General features: G+C 39.1%; 1 protein-coding gene across 1 annotated transcript in view; it reads left to right on the forward strand.

The window, feature by feature from the left end:
• LOC148864009 (branched-chain amino acid aminotransferase 2, chloroplastic-like) overlaps positions 1-20,902 on the forward strand; it is a 58,688-nt gene that overhangs the window by 12,737 nt on the left and 25,049 nt on the right. The window contains exons 4-7 of the mRNA XM_088980947.1: positions 4,061-4,237; positions 4,327-4,458; positions 7,212-7,310; positions 7,669-7,785. Coding sequence (XP_088837073.1) covers positions 4,061-4,237; positions 4,327-4,458; positions 7,212-7,310; positions 7,669-7,785 — 525 coding nt within the window. The remainder of the gene's footprint in view (positions 1-4,060; positions 4,238-4,326; positions 4,459-7,211; positions 7,311-7,668; positions 7,786-20,902) is intronic.

Consider the following 20,902-nt stretch of genomic DNA (forward strand, 5'->3'; position numbering starts at 1 on the left):
CAATGACTACTGACTAGATAAAAAACAAATTCTAAATATAAGATATTGATGTGATCTCATAAGTTAGTATATACCACAACTATGGAAGAAAAAAATGATATTGAATATTAAGTTTACAGTCTTTGTTGGATGATGAGTAACAGTGAGGCTTCGTGGGTGTAACCGTGTAAAGACAGGTACTGAGGGAAACTAGAAAGTTAACAAGAGAAGTTGAAGTTACATTTGGGTGGATCAACTAATCAGCAAATGCATTGGCAGATGCTTTAGCAATGCAATGGGTGTCAAGGGAACATTTATTTGGGGCTATATTGTAATCATAAGCTGTTTCTCGGTCTTCGCTCTGGGTGAGAGCTGTGTATTACTAATTAAATATTTAAATATTTTTCTCTGATTTAATACAATTTATCAATTACCAATAAAAATAGTTTACAGCCTTTGTTTTGCAAGCAAAAAAAAAGGCTGGATATGCTATGCAAGACCGAAATCTTGGTTCTACTTTCTCAGAGTTGGGACAGGATAACAGGGTCCCCGCTGTTGAGTACCTGAACAGACCTTCGATAAGGGAGCCAGAAGAAGAGAATGAAATTGAGATTAGGGTGGAGGCAGAGGAAAAGGAGACAAACAAAGAGATCAAGAATTGGGAGGTAAAAGGTGATGAGGAAAAAGGAGGCAGCTTTGAAGAAGGTGAGGATGAGAAGGTGAATGGTTCCAATTATTTGGTTTCCAAAGTGATTGTTGGAAGATTGGGAGTTGACCTGGGCAGAAAGGGAAAAGAGCCTAATTTGGCCAACAGTGGTGATGCCCTGGGGTTTCCTAAGAAACCTAGAGTGTCAAGCAAGCTCAATGTAATTCATGTTACAAAGTTTTTTCGAGGCTGAAAGATGGTCTAGTGGGGGAGCAGGGCCGGCCAACAAGTATAAAAGAATCTATAAAAGAAGGGGAGTAAAATTTAAAATCCAGAGTATTTATCAAAAAAAAAATTAAAATCCAGAGTCCTGTGAATCCTAGCTTGGAGCTTCCCCTGTCATCCAGAGGGGATGATAAATTGATTTATCTGGGGGCTCCTCAATGGGAGAAGTTGAAAAGGGATGATTGTTCAGGGATTATTTGCAGGGTTGAAGCTGATGTAGACAAGGCCTCTGGTAAGCTGGTACCAGAGGAAAAGGAAATGAAGATAGGAAGTGTAGACTTGAAGACTCTTGTTGATAGGGAGGTGGAAGTCAGCAAGACTTTGTGCCTGTTCTTCCTAGGAGGTGAAAGTTTTGCCAGGAGAGCTTTTGAACAGCTTGAAAGAAAGAGAAAGGAGGAGAATATGAGAAAGTTTCCTGAAGCCTTAGGGGGAGAAATCTGGGATGAGGAGGGAGGTGTAGAAGAATTCGGTTAGGAGGAGGATTGATCTGCTCCCAGTAGTCATTGGTTGGTGATGGTGTATTGGCTGTGCATTTATGGCTTCTCTTTCTGTTTTTATTTTTTGTGTTGGTTTAGGAGAGTAGTTGGATCGTTATTGGGCTTGGGGGTGTTCTCTTAACACCTGCCTTTAGGATTGTATCCTGTTTTTATTTTTAATAAATTTTTATTGTTACTTATAAAAAAAAATCACAGCCATTGTTTTCCAAAAACAGAGTGCAAGATATGCTTTTTGTTTGTGGCCACATTGTACCAGCATACCACTAACTGGAAGAAAACTTTACAGAACTACATAAGTCCTCTAGTACCTTATTTTTTATGCCTTTTTTCTATTTTTATATGTCATTATCTGACATTGTTTCATGGAGAAGCTAAGTGAAAGGGGGGGTCCTTGTTTCCTAGTCACCTAGGTGAGTGCTTACTGCCTAGGCATTGATGAGTTTCTTATCTTATTATAAAAAAATATAAATCCTAGGGTAGTTCCCTAGGTTTCACAGTAATAATCTGTAGAAGTCTTATTGGTTGCTCTTATGTGTCAATTGGATAAAATCTTTATCCATTTTTTTTTATAGGAAACGGTAACTTTCATTAGATAAAACCAGAAGAACTGTCACCTTCTAAAGTGAAAGGTGACCCCTGAATAAAAAATAGGGTAAATTACAAAGATCCCCCCCCCCGGTACTACGGGGTCTGTGACAAAGACCCCCCGTACTATGACTGTGAGACAAAGACCCCCTTCTGTTAGCCTTTCGTTGAAGTCCATCGTTGCAATATTTTTTAATCTCCATACTACCCTTGTAATAAACAATTGGGAAAAAACACTGTTCATCTTCCCAACCTCACGAACAGCAGCGGCTGTAATCCCCTCTACCTCCAGAAGATCCAACTGGGTAAAAGAGAAAATAAATGAAATCTATTTTTTTGTTGATTGTCAGTTTCATTTCAGGGTGATGATCTATCTCCGTTTCAAATTCAGGATATGGATCTTGAAAACAATTGGAGCTTTGCTGCTCAAGATATGATGATCTGGGTACCTAAAGTGCCACAAGCCTCAACCACTCCTTACTGCCTACCCAACGAAATCAGATTTGAAAAAGGATTTAAGGAGCTAAAGGAAGCAATCAATCAAAAGACTGCTGCAAACAAACGGTGGAGAGACGACGGTGGTTTTACAGTCCCCCAAATTAGCCTGTCGTCCTGCAAGAGATCTACACCTTTTCGGTAGAAAAATCTATCAAATAAGACAGTTTAATATATCTCTGTGCCATTTTGATGATCTCCTGAGTCCTGTCACTCTACTTTCTTGTTTCTTTTTTCCCTCCCCCTTACGAAACTGGGTTAGATCCTCTGTTTCACTGTGTTCGGTGTGCTCTGTACCATGTGGGTTTGTTTCATTTCCTCTCTTTTCTTTGGGTTTGGAATGGAACTCTGTAAATATCAACACGGAACAGCATTTCATCCCTTTATTAATTCCTTTCTGTTTTGTTCGTGAGTATGGATCATGAATAAACACTTCTCCCAGGGAGAAAAAAAGGATGGGGCTTTGTTCCGTACTTGATCTGATTAGCAATATTGATACAGGGTATGCAAGTACGTTTCTTCAGCTGTAGTTCCAGGAATAGAAGGCAATAAAGCGGAACTCTTTTTGAGCTCTGGGATGGATTTAGAAAGAGAGAGTTTCCTTCAATCAATTTTATGGAATCTGTTTCATTGCTAATGAACTAATTGATTCAAGGAAAAGAAGTTGAAGGGCTGGTTTGCTGTGTAAAGTAGATATGGAGAAGACAGAATTCTCCATTGTTTCTTCTACTGTAGGTGATTTCAGACTGTCATGTATTTTTACTAACAATGGCTTCTGATTATTAGGATGTCAATTGCTATGTGCTTATCATAAAATATTGTTGGGATGCCATATCTTATAAGAATCCACTTTATAGGAAGGTAACTATAATATCTAATTAGTTGAAAAGAGAAAGTGTTCTGGAGGATTATACAAGATGTACTATGGCAGCTGCATCCTGAAATAAAAAGGTGGACAATAGAGCTGTCGCTGTACAGAAAGAACCTTTGTACCCTTTCCCAAGCTAGGTGATATTTCAATCTCCATGAACCCACCCCAGCTCTTTTTGGACCACATGATGGCTTTTGTCAAATCTCCAAAAACTAACAAGGACTGCAGTCTTATTTGCATGGAAATTCTTGAAATTGTGAGGAAGGCTACCACTCCAACTTTAGAGGCATCAATGTCAGCAATTGGCCCCCTGAAATCCTGAGTTGGACCTTTATGGTCAGTAAAAACACCTCTGATGCCTGCTGGTCCTTGGTTTCCATGTGCACTTCCATCAAAATCTAGAAAAATCTGTTCAGCAACCCACACAATAGGGTCCCTTTGGCTGGGGGTTTAAGGGGGATGAATGTAACACCTCAAAAAGATTCCTCAGGGTGGTGTTTATGGATGTTCCTTTGAACTATGTCAAAGCCCATGTATTGACTAGGAACAACACCCTCTAGTGGCTTTTCCTGAGTAACTTTGGTGTCCACACAATGTTTACTTTGTATCTATGTTAATACTACATATATTAGCTTCGTCAAGTAGCATTACTTCAGAGTTCAGTGAAATCTCTAAGAGTATTAGTTTTTTATTTGCCTTTAGGGATTATTTGAAGGTTTGAAAGCATACAGGAAACTAGATGGTTCTATTTTACTATTTCGTCCGGATGAAAATGCATTACGGATGAGGATGGGTGCAGAGCGAATGTGCATGCCTGCTCCAACCACTGAACAGTTTGTGGAGGCCATAAAGATGACTGTGTTGGCAAATAAACGTTGGGTAACTTGCCATTTCTTTTGGTAGTTCAAGATATTCGTCACAACTTGTATTGCATTGGTCATCTTACAAGCTTGAATACTTTGCTGCAGGTTCCTCCTCCGGGTAAAGGCTCCTTGTATATCCGGCCACTGCTCATTGGAAGTGGAGCTGTTCTTGGTTTGGCGCCTGCTCCTGAATACACCTTTCTAATTTATGTTTCTCCTGTTGGGAACTATTTCAAGGTTTGCTGGTTAACTTGCTTTCTTTTGCTTGCCTGTTATCAAAATGTAGATTAAGTTCAGGATGCCTTCATTTCCTTTCAGAAATAACGTGTGTATATACAATATACAGTACATATATTTAAGCATATACTTATAGTGTTTATACATTTCAGGATACAATTTATGCCTTTCATAAACAAATTATTTTATATTATATTTTACATTTATAACTACTGTGGAGAATATTGTATTTTGCTATTATGGTCTTATGTGGCTGGGTGCATTTACCATATTTTTCTAGTATGGTCTTCTAAGGGGCATTTACCCCTGGTCAGGGGTGTGGGAGCTTTCGCTCCAGCAAGCCAGCAAATCTGTACAATGGAAGTTTGGTAATTAAAAAAATAGATATTATGAGATATTTAAGACATTGAATTATCATGGGTGTATATATAAATGAAGATGGTATTCTAACATATGGTACATTATGACATAGACTGTCACATTAGGATTATTATATTTGGTAAATGAAAAGCAAATTATAGATTGTTATGGGTTAAAAAAGATATTACAACTATGAGAGATTGTTTAATTTAAATTATAATTTTTTAATCGTAACCAACCAAAAACATTCTTTTTGAACAATAAGGAATATTACATACCAATATATATTTTTTATTTTTAATTTCTTTTTCAGAATTTTAGTGCTGTCTAGATGAGGTATACACCTTACCAAATCTGAGGTAATGTTTTAAAATGTGGAGGCGTGACTGCGAGGCGTTCCACTACCTAGAGGCACGAGGCGTAGTTCAGAACGCAAGAGGCGTAAGCCTCCCGAACACAAGGAGGCATAGCCTCCTTGAGAGGAGGGTGGGGGTGTTAGGAGGAGGAGGAAGAGGAAGGGGGGATCTCATTTTTTCTTTATTTTTAATAAAAGTCCTTTATATTAAGAAGAATAAAGATGCATAACATTAGTTCAAAGGGGGGGCCTTGTCAAAGTGGAGGCAAGCTCGCTTCGATCACTCACCAAAGCGGAGCAAGACCCCCCTAACTCAAAAAAAAAACAAATATGGCTGCATTGAAAAGGGAGTGGGGGGTCTGGGGGGGTGTTAGGAGGAGGATGAAGAGGAAGGGGGGATCTCATTTTTTATTTATTTTTAATAAAAGTCCTTTATATTAAGAAGAATAAAGATGCATAATATTAGTTCAAAGGGGGAGTCTTGTCAAAGTGGAGGCAAGCTCGCTTCGATCACTCACCAAAGCGGAGCAAGACCCCCCTAACTCAAAAAAAAAACAAATAGGGTTGCATTGAAAAGGGAGTGGGGGGTCTGGGGGGTGAAGCCCCCTAGTCGAAGGGGAAAGGGGCAAACCACTTTCTTTCCCCTTATCTTTTCTTCCCTTCCCTTTCCTTTACTTTTCCCTTTTTTTTTCTTCTCTTTCTTTTTCTTTCCCTTCCCTTTCTTTTCCTTTCCTTTCCTTTCCTTTCCTTTCCTTTTTTTTCTTTTTTCTTTTTATTTCTGTCTTTTTATATTAGATGTGCATGAGGCGCATGAGGCATACGCCTCTAGCACGCCTCATGAAAAAAGCGCAAGAGGCGTACGCCTCAGAGGTGTCAGCGCCTCTGGCATACGCCTCAGGGCGTTTTGGGAGCGCCTCGCCTGGAGGCGCACCTCCACGCGTACGCCTCCCATGCCTTTTAAAACATTGATCTAAGGTGTAAGCTTGTAGCTGCAACCAGCCAAAAGGCATCAGGGGAAGGCCTTTTCGCTCGCTTCGCTCGCTCACCAAAGCTTCGAGACCCCCCTATTTTCTAATGTTGTTCATTCATTCATTCCAATATAATATCTTCTTAAAAGGCAATTAAAGTTATAAAATCATTATTTTTATGTGAGAAATAAGAATTTAAGACCCTAACATGGACTTGTTCGGGCTTGCCTCGAGGGGCGTGGTACAAAGGCGATTCAAAAAATCAAGAATGCAATATGTTTTACATCACATTAGCTACTTGAAGTAATGCAATTGAGGAAAAAAGAGATTGTGGGTTTTACATGCTTGAAAATTTCTTTATATGTTTGCTTTTATTTTTAAATTTTCATTTGAATACACTTTACATGTTATGTTTGTATGTTTTAATTTTAGATAATAGGTTTTTTAAAACATTTATTTTAAAATTTAAGTTTGTATTTTTTATTAACATTATGTTTAATATTTTTGATTTTTTACATTTTTTGGCATCTTTTTTGAATTTTCTGACATTTTTTTGTAATTTGCGCCTTGCTTCAAAAAGGTGCGTGCCTCACCTTGTGCCTAGTGCCTCATGTGCAAATTGGTCCTTGCGCTTTTTTTGCGCCTTGTGCTTTTAAAACATTGGGCCATTCCCTCCCCCTCCCTTGGGAATAAAATCCCATTCCAGCTGATTTCAATTCCAATTCCAGATTCCTGTCTGAACCAAACAGACTATATGGGAATAGACCATTCCATTTCCAATTATGAAGGATTTTGGTTCTGATTCCGATTCCAACTGCAAATCAAATGGACCCATAGTTCTGCAAATTTATTTTTTAGGACTATACAGTCTAACCCAAGTCTATAGGTATTATCACTCTTATGTTTTTAGCATTTTTCTTGGAATGCTTTTCCTTCCTTGACATTTGACACTTGTTTTCTTTTATTTCTTTTTCGTTTTGTTTTCATTTTCATGGTTTCATCATATAATTTTGCCTGACATATACTCATTTCCTGGTCATTATGAACAATGTGTATGTAATTGCTGACAGGAAGGTTTGACACCAATAAATTTGGTGGTTGAGAATGAATTTCATCGTGCAACTCCTGGTGGAACTGGAGGTGTAAAGACTATAGGAAACTATGCTTCGGTAAGCTCTTACTTACAGGTTGTCTTCCCAACCAAGTAAACAACTATTTTAGGGCCTTACCCAGTCTATCCCTCCCAAGACCCCAGATAGCTGGGACCAACTTTGGGTAATGGCCTTTTCAATCTTGCCTTTTTCACTTGACTAAGAAGGCACCAAACATGTATATACAACAAAAGGTATGACAATAAGGTGCATCCAGAAGGCCCTTTAATGCATAGGTGTCTCCTTTAGAACCATGAAATGTCCTTGACTCAAAAGCAAATACTGCTTGCAGACATTCAGTTCTTTTCATGTCCATGTTTGCATCTGTTTCTAGTATATTCATGTTTTTTGATACTTTAGTTTTTGTGGTATATAGGTTTTGAAGGCACAAAGTTTGGCCAAGGCCAAAGGCTTTTCTGATGTTTTGTACCTTGATTCCGTCCACAAAAAATATTTGGAGGAGGTTTCCTCCTGTAACGTTTTTGTTGTGAAGGTATACTAGATTATGGGTCAGCTGTTCATTTTCTCTGTTTATTATTGAGATGCATGCAAGTTTGTGATATTGGTGATTCACTTGAATTCATATCTGAGAACCTTTTCAAATTAGGGGAATTGAAAGTGTTATAAACTGTTGGAATTTGGGAAAGAAATTGAAGTACTACTTACTTCATTTGTTTTTATTTCTAATGTAGAAGATTACATAAATACCCCTGATTAGTATAAAGCATAAAATAGACAAAAATGCCCATAGCCAAGCGCTTCTTAACACTATCCTTCAAGCTAGGTGAAATTGTTCGACACTGTAAAGAGATTGGGCCAAATGAGCCCTAACAGCCTCTCTTGTAATATCTTTTATTTTATGATGATGGGCCACACTCAATGGGCCTGTTATTTATTCTTGTTTATTTCCTTTATGTAACTGCCAAGCTGGCCGCCCACTTAAGGGCATACTTGTCATCATTAATTTTTTAGATCTTAATAAAATAGGGTTAGAGGAGAATGGAGAATTAATTCGGCTCCTTCTTCTCTACGCCATCTTCTTCTCTTATGCAGTTATTCAGATCTGTTTTATTCTGCTAATCACTGAATTTAAACTTGATATTAGAGGACTGATTTACATCTTGGTATCAGAGCAGGTTTAGTACCTCTTCCTTCTTTCTCTTCATTCCTGTACACTCTAAAATCAAGAGAGTGTATGGAGAGATAGGTTCTCTATAGTATAGAGAATCACTTGCCTAGTTGGTAGAAGGGTTTGGAGAGTTTAGTTCTAGCTAGATTTTGCCAATAAGTGTTGTTGTTCTGTTGCTGCCCGAAACCCTAGCCGACTAGAGATTTTTGAGGTTACCAGGAAAGGTGAAGCTCGGGTGTGGCGCTCTGTGCTTGGAAGGTGTCTTGTGACTGCTAAAGGAGGGTGGTTCAGGTTTGGAAGAGTTTGGGTTAGTTTGGTAGGTGCGGCAGCCTCTTCTCTCTTCCTCCCATCTGCTGGACGGAGCAAAACCCTAGTTTTTCAAGCACCCAAGTTCTGGTTTGGCTTCAAGTAAGTTTACATAGTCAAAATTTTTTGTTCTTTGATTTCCGTTTGATTAATGGAGACATACGGAAGTGAGTTCAAGCAGGTGCCGGTTTCTGGACCTGCCTCAGTAGATTCCGTTTTGACTGGTGTGACCACAATTAAGCTAGATGGGACGAACTATCTTGCTTGGGCACAGTCTATAAAAATCTATGTTTGTAGTAGAGGAAACTCGGGTATCTCACAGGCAGTAAGGTGAAACCCGAAGAGACAGACCCCGAATTTGAAAAATGGATGCAAGAGAACTACACTGTTATAGGATGGTTGGTTAACTCTATGCAACCCCATATAAGCCAGCACTATCTCTGGATATCTTCGGCCAAGGAGATATGGGACAATGTAACTGAGACCTACTCACAGAAATTGAATGTAGCCAAAGCGTACAAATTGAAAAGTGATGTGAAAAACCTGAGATAGGGGGAGAAGAGTGTGGCAATCTACTACTCTATACTAAAATCCCTATGGCAGGAAATTGATGTTATGGAGACAGTGGTATGGGAGAGTAAAAAGGATGCTGAAATGTATAGAAAGCTGGTGGAGAGAAATAGGTTGTTTGAGTATCTCACTGGACTCAACCCTGAGTTTGATATTATCAGACAGAATATTTTGGCCGGGGATGAGGTTACTCTTTCACAAGCATATGCTATGATAAGTAGTGAGGAGAGTAGGCGGCAGGTTCAGTTGCAGAGTCCACCTACAGAACATTTTGCACATGTGGGAATGAAACCAAAGGGCCTAACTGAGAAGAGAGAACAAGTGTGTGAATATTGCAAGAAACCATGACATACAAAGGACACCTGCTGGAAGCTTCATCCTGGACTTCTCCCTGATAGGTTTAAGAACAATAATAACCCTAAGAAGGGCAGTCAGGGTGGGAAAACCCAAGACTGCTAATGTTGCTATAGTACCTGAAGAGGGAAGCAAGGAGAGTGAAGAGAAATCAACCATTGAACAGTTGGCTGCAATGAAGTTGGATTTTGAGAAGTATGGGAGACTCCTAAATCACCTAGAAGCTACAGTTTCTTCAACTCACCCTTCCAACAGTACATCATCCTCATCGGCTTTTGCTCACTCAGGTACTCGTGCTTCTGCAAATCATGCTTCAGCTTCAGGTAATCATAAAATCCCTTGGATTATCGATTTCAGTGCATCAGACCATATGACTAGTCTATCTAACCTATTTTGCTCATATCACCTTCTCTCTGGGAAAGAGAAAATATCCCTTGCCGATGGGTTTTTCAGGACCTGTAATCTCAAAGGATGATTGGGAGTGGCCATGAGGCGAACGGAATATACTTGTTGGACACACCAGATCAAGCTTTGGGACCACCTCATGGAGTTGCCTTAGAGTCAGTCGTGTCAGAGTCTGTTAACAAAATTTTATTATGTCATTTTCGGTTTGGTCACTTGTTTAAAGGAGTGTCTTTATCGAGTCTTCATTGTGAATCATGTGAGCTGACAAAGCATTGTAGACATTCCTATTCAATTAGCAATAAAATATCACTTTCTCCTTTCCATATTGTTCACTCTGATGTGCGGGGTCCATATCACATGCCAACCATGGGGGGTTATAGGTACTTTATCCTTTTTATTGATGATTATTCGCTTTACACTTGGATTTATCTCATGAAATCCAGGGATTAAGTACCAGCTATTGTGAAAAAATTTCATGAATTCATCCTCACCCAGTTTAATACTCGTATCAAAATATTCCGCTCTGACAATGCTAAGGAGTATTTTGAGAGAACCCTCTCCACCTATCTTGAAACTTTTGGGGTTATTCATCAAAGTTCTTTTTCCTACACTCCACAACAAAACGGGGTGGCGGAAAGAAAGAACAGGCATGTGGTTGAGGTTGCCAGATCCCTCTTGTTTGCATCCCATGTTCTTGTAAAGTTTTGGGGGGATGCTGTTCTTACTGCTACCTTTCTGATCAACCGTATTCCCTCCCGGATCCTTGGCTTTAAAACTCCTTTTAGTCTTCTCTTCCTGGATGAGGATCTCTTTTCTCTTCCTCTCCATGTGTTTGGGTGTACTTGCTATGTGCATATTCACAGTCACCAAAGGCACAAGTTTGAACCTAAGGCTCATAAGTGTGTGTTTCTGGGATATGCCTCCACACAGAAGGGTTATTGTTGTTTTGATCCAGTTCGTGGCACCCGCTTTGTATCTCGGGATGTCACCTTTGCTGAGTTGACTCCCTTCTTTAGTATTCCTCCTGAGGGGAAAAATCTGATGAGCCCTTTGCTGTGTCTCCAACCATTCCTTTTCCCATCCCTTGTGAGTCCGATCATGGGGTGTCCACCTCTTCCACTGGACCTACCTCTGATATCCTAGCTCCTCCTCCTCCTTATGCTCCTGCTCTCCAAAGGTGGTACCAAAGGCAGAGATTCAGACATGTACAGGTTGTTTCCACTCCTTCAGAAGAGCGTCTTGCCACTCCCATCATTCCTGAGGAAACAGGTCAGCCCTCTACTGACCCATCTCTGACTGTCCCAGACCTTGACCTTCCTATTGCTCTTCGCAAGGGCAAGCGGAAGTGTACAGCCCATTGTATCTCCAAACACTTATCTTATAGTCTTCTCTCCCCTTCCTACTACTCCTTTCTTGCCTCTGTGTCTTCCCATGTGATACCTAGGTCTGTACCGGAAGCATTATCTCAAGCTGAATGGAGGGATGCTATGATGACTAAACTTGATGCATTGCATAAGAACCATACCTGGGAATTGTGGACTTGCCAGAAGGGAATGAACCAGTGGGTTGTAAATGGGTGTTTACCATTAAGTATCACTCTGATGGCTCTGTTGAGAGATTTACAGCTCGGTTGGTTGCTAAGGGTTACACTCAAATGTATGGCATTGACTATCTTGAGACATTTGCTCATGTTGCTAAGATGACTTCAGCCAGGGTTTTACTTTCTCTAGCAGCTACTTTTGACTGGCCCCTACACCAGTTTGGTGTTAAAAATGCCTTCCTGAATGGAGACTTGCATGAAGAGGTCTATATGTCTCTCTCTACCTCCAGGAGTGTATGGGAAAGAAATGAAAGGAAAAGTGTGTAAACTACACAGATCTATTTATGGTCTCAAACAATCTCCTCGGGCTTGGTTTGAGAGATTTCAGACTGCTCTTGTCTCATTTGGCTACATTCAAACACAATCTGATCATACACTATTCTTGAAGAAAAATGACTCTCTGGTGACCTTCTTGATTGTTTATGTTGATGGCATTGTGGTCACGGGTAATGACATTGAAGAGGCCAGCAAACTAAAAGGATTTCTCAACTCTGAATTTGAAATCAAAGACTTGGGAGATCTTCGGTATTTCTTGGGCGTTGAAGTTGCTCGATCTAAGGATGGTATCTTCATATCTCAACGCAAATATGTCCTTGATCTTCTTGCTGAAACTGGTAAACTTGGCGCTAAACCCATCTCCACTCCCATTGATCCTAATCATAAGCTTTCTGCCACAGATGGTGAACCTTTGCCTGATAAGGGAGTGTTTCAGAGACTGCTTGGGAAGTTGTTATTACCTTTGCATGACTCGGCCAAATATTTCCTATGTAGTAAGTGTTATTAGTCAGTTTATGCATTCTCCCAGAGATACTCATCTAGCTGCTGCAGAAAGGGTTTTGTACTTCTTGAAAGGTACTCCAGGGAAAGGTATTCTGTTTGCTAAGCATGGTCACATGAAGCTGGAAGCCTTTACTGATGCAGATTGGGCAGGATGTATTGATGACAGAAGGTCTACCTCTGGTTATTGTGCTCTGGTTGCTGGGAATATTGTGTTTTGGAAGAGTAAGAAGCAATCAGTAGTTGCTAGATCCTCAACTGAAGAAGAATACAGGGCAATGGCTCATGGTGTGTCAGAATTACTATGGCTACGATCCCTTCTAGAGGATTTGGGGGTGGACTATGAGAAACCAATGATGCTCTATTGTGACAACCAAGCTTCTATCAACATTGCACATAATCCTGTTCAACATGACAGAACTAAGCACATTGAGGTTGATAGGCATTTCATAAGAGAAAGAGTCTCTTCAGGAGAAGTTTGTATACAATTCATCACATCAGAAGAGCAACTGGTTGATATCTTGACCAAGGGAGTTCCAAGGGGGAAATTGACACACTATATAAGCAAGCTGAGCATGATTGACATCTATGCTTAGATTGAGGGGGGGCGTAAAGAGACTGGGCTGAATGGGCCCTAACAGCCTCTCTTGTAATATCTTTTATTTTATGTTGATGGGCCACACTTAATGGGCCTATTATTTATTCTTGTTTATTTCCTTTATGTAACTGCCAAACTGGCCGCCCACTTAAGGGCATACTTATCATTAATTTTTTAGATCTTAATAAAATAGGGTTAGAGGAGAATGGAGAATTAATTCGACTCCTTCTCTTACCTCTTCTCTTCGCCATCTTCTTCTCTTATATAGTTATTCAGATCTGTTTTATTCTGCTAATCACTGAATTTAAACTTGATATTAGAGGACTGATTTACATCTAACACCCCTAGCTTGCATAAGTCGTCTTCTAATTTCAAACCAAGATACTCCTTTGGTTATTAAGTAATCAGCCAATTGATCACCCAACTTGAGAAAAGGTAGACAAACCTCTCTACTAGCAAACTTTCCATGTATAAAGTGTCGATTGACTTCTATATGCTTTACAATCATACTAAATAGGATTATTTGTTATGCTTATTATGATTTGCTTGTCACAAAAGAGCTTAATAGGGCCTTCAAAGTCCACCCAAACCTCTGTAAGAATTGTTCTCTTTTTTTTGAAGATAAATAAGGGAGGAATTTTATTGATAAAAAAGCACAATAATCTTCTCATAGAAAGGTTTAAAATGTTGGTGTTGGTGGAAATGTTGGTCATCCAAATATAGGAAACATGTCAGAAATGTCATAAATATTGTGAAAATTATAGAATGGTGGAAACATTGTAAAGGATGCAAAAAATAGAATGATGTTTTATGAAATGATAAAAGAAGCATAGGCACATCTTTTTAAATTGTTATCTTGTTCCAAATCAGTAAACAAAGCTAAGAAACTAAGGTTGTAACAAAAGAATACACTTTGAAGTTGTCCTCTAAACCTTAAGATTCAAAACTTCATGATAGAATGAGTTAAAGCAAACTGTGGACTCATAAAAAATGAAAATGGTTGTAATAGAATCAAATAATCTATTACACAAAAAACTAATATTTGACTTCATGTTTGAAATGAATATTGAGATAGCTCAAAGTGGTAATCATGTAAATTAGGCAGGCAATAACATTGTAACTCAACGCATCTACAATATTGTCATCAACTTATCTTATAATACTATATCTTGTACTCTGTATATTACTAATAGTGCTCACTAGGGAATATGTTGGCTCCAATAAAATTTCATGCCACTACCCATGGAACTGGAAATGGAAATATGTTGTGGAAACTATCTTGTACTCCACATAGTGCTGGTAGTCTTCATTGTGGGAACTATCTAATTTTCTTCTACATTCTTCACCCTCTGGGTGTTAGACAATTATGCCCTTAGCTCCAATTAGATTGATGTATCTTTTGACATTTATTGTAAATGAATAAAGTACATAATTGATTCATGTCATTGTGGTGTGTTTCTGTGTAATACCCTTAAACTGAACAATTATGAGACTCGTATTAGTTTAAATCTTCATAGTCGTTGGATAAATCTGCAGAGATTTATCCTACCAAAGCTGACACTGATGTGCCACCAAGTTGGTTGGGGTGGCTTGTCATACCTGCTAGGGTGAGACCTGAGATATATGCAGTGTGGGTTTTCTTGAAACCCTGAACCAGACCAAATTCCAGTATTGCCTTGGACCTTGGAGATAGATGGGCAAAACTGGAATGTTACACCTTGACCCCTAGACTCGATTATGGTACTGCACTAGGTGTCGGATCGGGCTGTCTTTGATATGCCAATCAGTGAGATCCTTAAAGGGGGTCAAAACCTGGGTGTGTTGGGACAGTCCGAGAGTTCACCTAAGTGGGTGATCATAGTGACAGGATCAGCCCCTTTATCGACAAAGTGAATGATCAGGGAGTGCACTTTCTGATGGAAACCTAAACTGCCAGCAGTTGATTTCAAACGTTGAAATTTGTTTTTTGCTATATTATATATATATATATATATATATATATATATATATATATATATATATATATATATTATGGTTTCAAAAATGTTTGCAAAATGTTTTAATTCTCGGGATCCATGTGAGTAGAGAGTGCAGAACTGTACCTTGCAGCCGAGGGAGAGGTCATCTCTTATCGGGCGGTGTTTGATCATTATGAACTGAGGGGTTAAGTGTAAGACCATTGAGGGTAATAACTGATGGGCTAATCTTGCATCTTCCCATAGTTCTTAGGTTTTCATAAGGTGGCTGGATCCAAGAACCATTTAGTGTAAAATGTTGGGCCCATTAAGAGCCCATGGTGATGGACTCAGGGGTTCACTGTCTCCTAGAGTGAATTCGGCCAAGCCTTGTAACAAAGGCTTAGCTGAACCCATGTGGCTGATGTGTAGATCAATGTAAGGGTCCCACGCCATACAAAGAGAACCAAGAGCAGGTTAAGGAGTAAGTGAGCACATAAGCTTAATGGGCCTAAAGCCCAATTCGAACTGGGCTAAAGTTAGTTAATTAAAAGGGGCAAGATCTGATTTATAATCTGATTAGGATTAGCTGAAGGATAAGATAAGTCTTATCCATTTAAGAGTCCAAATCCAAATATCAGATTTGGATCAATAAACTCTCTCCTAATTAGATTAGGAGGCGGCTAATCCAAAGAAGACTATAAATAGGGGCGAATTCCTCAGTTTTACACACAACAATTTGTAGAATTCTCTCCTATTCTTTCCATCCCTACCTAGTTCAATTTCCACTTGTGGAATTGATAAAAAAAGGTTCTTGATATTGTTTCTTGGTTGAAGAAACAATCTAAAGTCGTGCTCACCAGCCCCTGTTCAATTCTTGCCTTAGAATCTTGGTTCTTGTTAAAGAGTCATCCTGCTGATCCTGCTTCATCACACACTATGTCATCTTCAGTGGAAGCGGGTTTTGGTCTTCTCCTTGGGCGTGAACACCTTCATTGGGAGTTACTGCTACTTCGTATCAGGTATATCCCTCTCTTCCCTTTTGGTTTCAGATCTGGTCCGGTTTTGGATTCAAGAACGAACCTTGAAAATGCAATTTTCTAAATTAGGGAATGCGATTCCCGGATGGGAGAAAAGAAATTTTTGAAATTTCGCCCAACCTTCCTTACAGGGTTCGGCCATCCATATGATGGATCTCCCATCCCTTCACTGGGTTGAACTGGAACTTGGGCCTTAGGAATCTTAGAGAATCTGAATCTGAAATTTCCCTTGTGTCTAACCTTTTGAACTTGTTGGATGGGGTGGTCCTTGATGAATCTGCTGGAGATGTCTGTTGGTGCATTCCTAATCCTAATGGTAACTTCTCTTGTAAATCCTTCTTTAATTCCTTGTTGAACAATCCCTCTTCTCCACATTTTCCTGTGAAGGAAGTATGGGGTGTTCCTATTCCTCCAAAAGTCAATGGTTTTTGTTGGAAAGTCTTCCATGGAAGCAGTAAACTTGTGATATGTTGCAGTGTGTCCCCTAGCTGGTGTATCATGTGTAGATTGAATGGTGAAACAGCTTACCACCTCTTAATCCTTTGTCCACTTGTTTGATTTATTTGGGAATGAATTTTTGCTCTTTTCGGGTGCAGATGGAACAACCCTGTTATCTTGGACAAATTGTTTGATATGTTTGTGATGAAATGTTCAAAAAGAAGGGTCAGAATTATGTGGAAATGTGCAAGGGCAATTGTGATTTGGGCACTTTGGGAAGAAACAAATGCAATAATTTTTTAGGAGAAAGAGAAAAGTAGGGAGGTATTAATTGAAATCATCACTCTAAGTGTAGCACATTAGGTGAAAACATTTGAACTATTTTTGGACTTCATAGTGGATGATATTTTTAGGAATTGGGGGGCAGTACCAGGGTCTTCTTCTAAAAAACTAATAGCAAAGGATTGGACACTTCTAGATAGAGGTGATTGAATCTGAACTTTGATGGAAGTGGCATGGGTAATAGTGGGCCTTTTAGAATTGGGTGAGTGGTAAGGTATGAGAACTGTTTTAGTGATTCAGATAAGTCCGGTTCAAAGAGAAAGAGAAAGAAGAAGGAAGAAAGCAATCGAACTAGAGAGTCTGAAAACCTCCTAGTCGACCATAATCTCTATTATATTAAAATAAGGGTACAAAGTCAAGTATACCCCAACTTAAGTATGGGACAAGAAAAATAAAAAACAAAACAGAATTGCCACATGACTACACTACTTAAACTATAATGAAAAGACTAAGTTACCCTTACTCGACCAACTCTAACACTCCCCCTCAAGCTAGAGAATATATGTCATATAATCCCAGCTTGTTACATATATAGTTCACTCTTCCTCAACTCAAACATTTTGTGAAGAAGTCTGCCCATTGATCACCAGAGCTCACGTGTTCTGTGCTTATCTCTCCAGTAAGGACTTTCTCCCTTACAAAATGGCAATCAACCTCTATGTGTTTTGTCCTTTTATGGAAAACCGGATTAGGTGAGATGTGGATTGCAGCTTGGTTGTCACAATATAATCTCATAGGTTTGCTCATTGAGAATCCAACTTCTTGTAGAATAGTTTAGGGACAGTAAAATCTCACATGTGGTGTGTGCCATGACCTTGTATTCAGCTTCAGCACTACTCCTTGCCACAATAGTTTGCTTCTTACTCTTCTACGTCACCAGATTTCCTCCAAGAAACGTGCAATAACCTGTAGCGGATCTCCTGTCAAACACCCAGCCTGCCCAATTTGCATTTGTATACCCAACTATCTCAAGTGTTCCCCCTGGTTTGTACAACAACCCGCAACTTAGAGCTCCCTTCAAGTATCGTACAATTCTAAGAACTGCATCTCAGTGAGGTACTTGAGGGTTTTGCATAAATTGGCTCACCACACTAACAACAAAGGAGATGTCTGGTCTTGTAATGGTTATGTAGTTCAACTTCCCCACTAACTGTTTATTATCTTCTAGGATCATCAAATATTTCACTTGCATCACTGCTCAACTTGGCATTTGGTTCAATGGGTATTTTAGTTGGTTTCACACCTAACAATCCCGTTTCTTCCAATAGATCAAGAACATATTTTTTGTTGGCACAAATGTATATCTTGTTTCGACCTGGCAACTTCTATACCCAAGAAGTACTTCAACTTCCCAAGATCTTTTGTTTGGAAATATTCTTATAAGAAGGCCTTTAGTTTGTCAATCCCTAATCTGTCACTACGAGTTATAACTATATCATCCATATAAACCACTAATAAAATCTTCCCAACTTTAGAATCATAACTGAACACTGAGTGGTCGACCTGACATTGTTTCATTCCAAAATTTGTCACCACTTCACTATACCTCCCAAACCAAGCACAAGGAGATTGTTTTAGCCCATAAATTGCCTTCTTAAGCCTACACACTTTACCATCCTCTCCTTGAGCAACAAACCTTGGTGGTTGCTCCATATAGATCTCTTCCAAAAGGTCACCATGGAGGACGGAATTTTTAATGTCAAGCTGAAACAAAGGCCAATCATACATAACTGCCAAGGAAATCAAGACACAAATTGAACCAATCTTAGCCACAGGGGAGAAGGTTTCCATATAATCCACCCCATATAACTGAGAATAACCTTTAGCAGCCAATCAGGCCTTTAACAGTTCCACACTGCAGTCTAGTAAATATTTAACAGTATACACCCATTTACAACCTATAGCATGCTTACCAGGAGGAAGAGTGGTGAGCTCCAACATGTGATTGTGTTGAAGAGTAGAGAGTTCCTCCTCCATATCTTGATGCCACCATGGTGAAGTATGAGCCTCCTGGACATCCTTGGGTATAAGTATAGAGGACAACAAAGAAACAAACTGGCGATGTGAAGTGGAAAGATGAGGGACAGAAACATAATTGGAAGTGGGATGTAAGGTACAACTATGTTTTACCTTTTCATAATGCAATGGGAGGATCAAGTTCAGAAGAGGTAGGCAACTCTGGGACAGAAGCAACTACAAGATCCGCAAACGAGGTAGAAGTCGGAGGAGGTGCCGATGTCTACCGATGAGTATACACGTGCCGGGTCGATGGTCGTTCAGTAGGAATCTACACTAGAGGAGGTGAAGGGTCAGACATAATAGGAACAACCAGAATGAGATCACCAACTAGAAGAGAAAAAGGGATCAGTGGTCAAGAGGGCGGTACATTGAGGCCTAAGAACAATAGCACGGACTCCAAAAATGTGACATCAGGGCAGACAAATGATTTCTGAGTGATAGGACTGTAACACTTATACCCTTTCTGGGTAGGGGTGTAAACGGATCGAATTTGAAACGGATCAAGCAATATTCGAATTCGATTCGATATCCGACAGATATTGAAAATTAACATTTTAATTCGAATCTGATTAAATATTTAAATATTCGGTTTGATTCGATTCTAATTTGGCTAATTAATTATTTTAGGTAATTAATAAATATATAAAATAAATATTTTATTTATATAAAGTATATGAATATATAAATTATTTATATAATTTAATTATTATATATAAATTATGTAAAACATTTAAAAATTTTATATATTATATATAAGAATTAAGTAATCAGTCGAATTCGGATATTTATCGAATCGAATAAGGTCATTATCCGAATTCGAATCCGATTAGCTATTCGGTATGAATAGGATATCCGAATTCGATCGGTTAGATATTCGAATTATCTAAATTCGATTCAATTATATCGAATCTTGAATTCGAAATTGGATTTTTGAATACCGTTGACACACCTATTCTGGGTTCGAGAATAGCCAAGAAAGATACACTTAATAAAGCATGCATCCAGCTTGTCTAAACCAGGTTCCAGATTATGAACAAAGCACATACACCCAAAGACTGGGGAGTTAATGGAAAGGAAGACAAAGTGGTAGAAAAGGGAGATCGACCATGAAGAATGAAGGAGGGCATTCAATTAATGAGAAAACAAGTCGTAAGCATTGCGTCACTCCAAAAATGTTTAGGGACATTCATCTGATGAAGGATAGACCAAGCAGTCTCAAGAAGATGACGGTTCTTTCGTTCAACCACCCCATTTTGTTGATTGGTGGATGCACACGAAGTCTGATAAATGATGCCATGTTGTTCCAAATATTGTTGAAAGGACGAAAGTATGCACGACCATTATCGGAACGAAGAACTTTTATTGGAACACCAAATTGCGTATGTATTTCCGCATGGAATTTTTGAAAAATAGAAAATAATTCACTCCTTTCTTTCATTAAATAAATCCATGTAATCCTTGAACAATCATCAATAAAAATGACAAAATACTTGTGACCATTATCGAACCCTAAACATCTGAATGGACTAAAGAAAAATGACTCAACATACGACTATCAAACCTAGGATTGAAGGAAACCCGATGGTGTTTCCGATACTGGCACGAAATGACTCAAAGAAGGAACTAGTAGCTTGAGAGCCTTGAGTGATGGATGTCCCAGCTGACAATGCCATTGAAGTGGAGTCAAGGCAATTTGAAGTGCAACTAAAGATCCACCACCGTCAAGATAATACAATCCACCGGTTTCATGCTCTCCACCAATCTTCCCCGTCTTGAGATCCTGAAAAACACAAGATGAAGGGTAAAAAGTGATAGAGCAATTAAGGGCCTTGGTTAATTTACTAACAAACATTAGGTTGAATGGAAATTTAGGCACATATAGAACAGATGATAAAGAAAATGATGTAGTGTCAACATTACCAACCACACATGGGTGAAGAAGAACCATTGGCCTAGGTAACAGTTTGTGATATGGAAGTTTTAGAGAGGGAAGAAAACACACCTGGAGTCCCGGTCATGTGATTAGAGGCTCCAGAATCAATAATCCAGTGAGAAGGTTTGGATGCCAGATAGACCT

This window comes from Nelumbo lutea, chromosome 3 (genome assembly GCF_056320005.1).
Source record: "Nelumbo lutea isolate HS-2025 chromosome 3, American lotus-T2T, whole genome shotgun sequence".
Lineage (NCBI taxonomy): Eukaryota > Viridiplantae > Streptophyta > Magnoliopsida > Proteales > Nelumbonaceae > Nelumbo > Nelumbo lutea.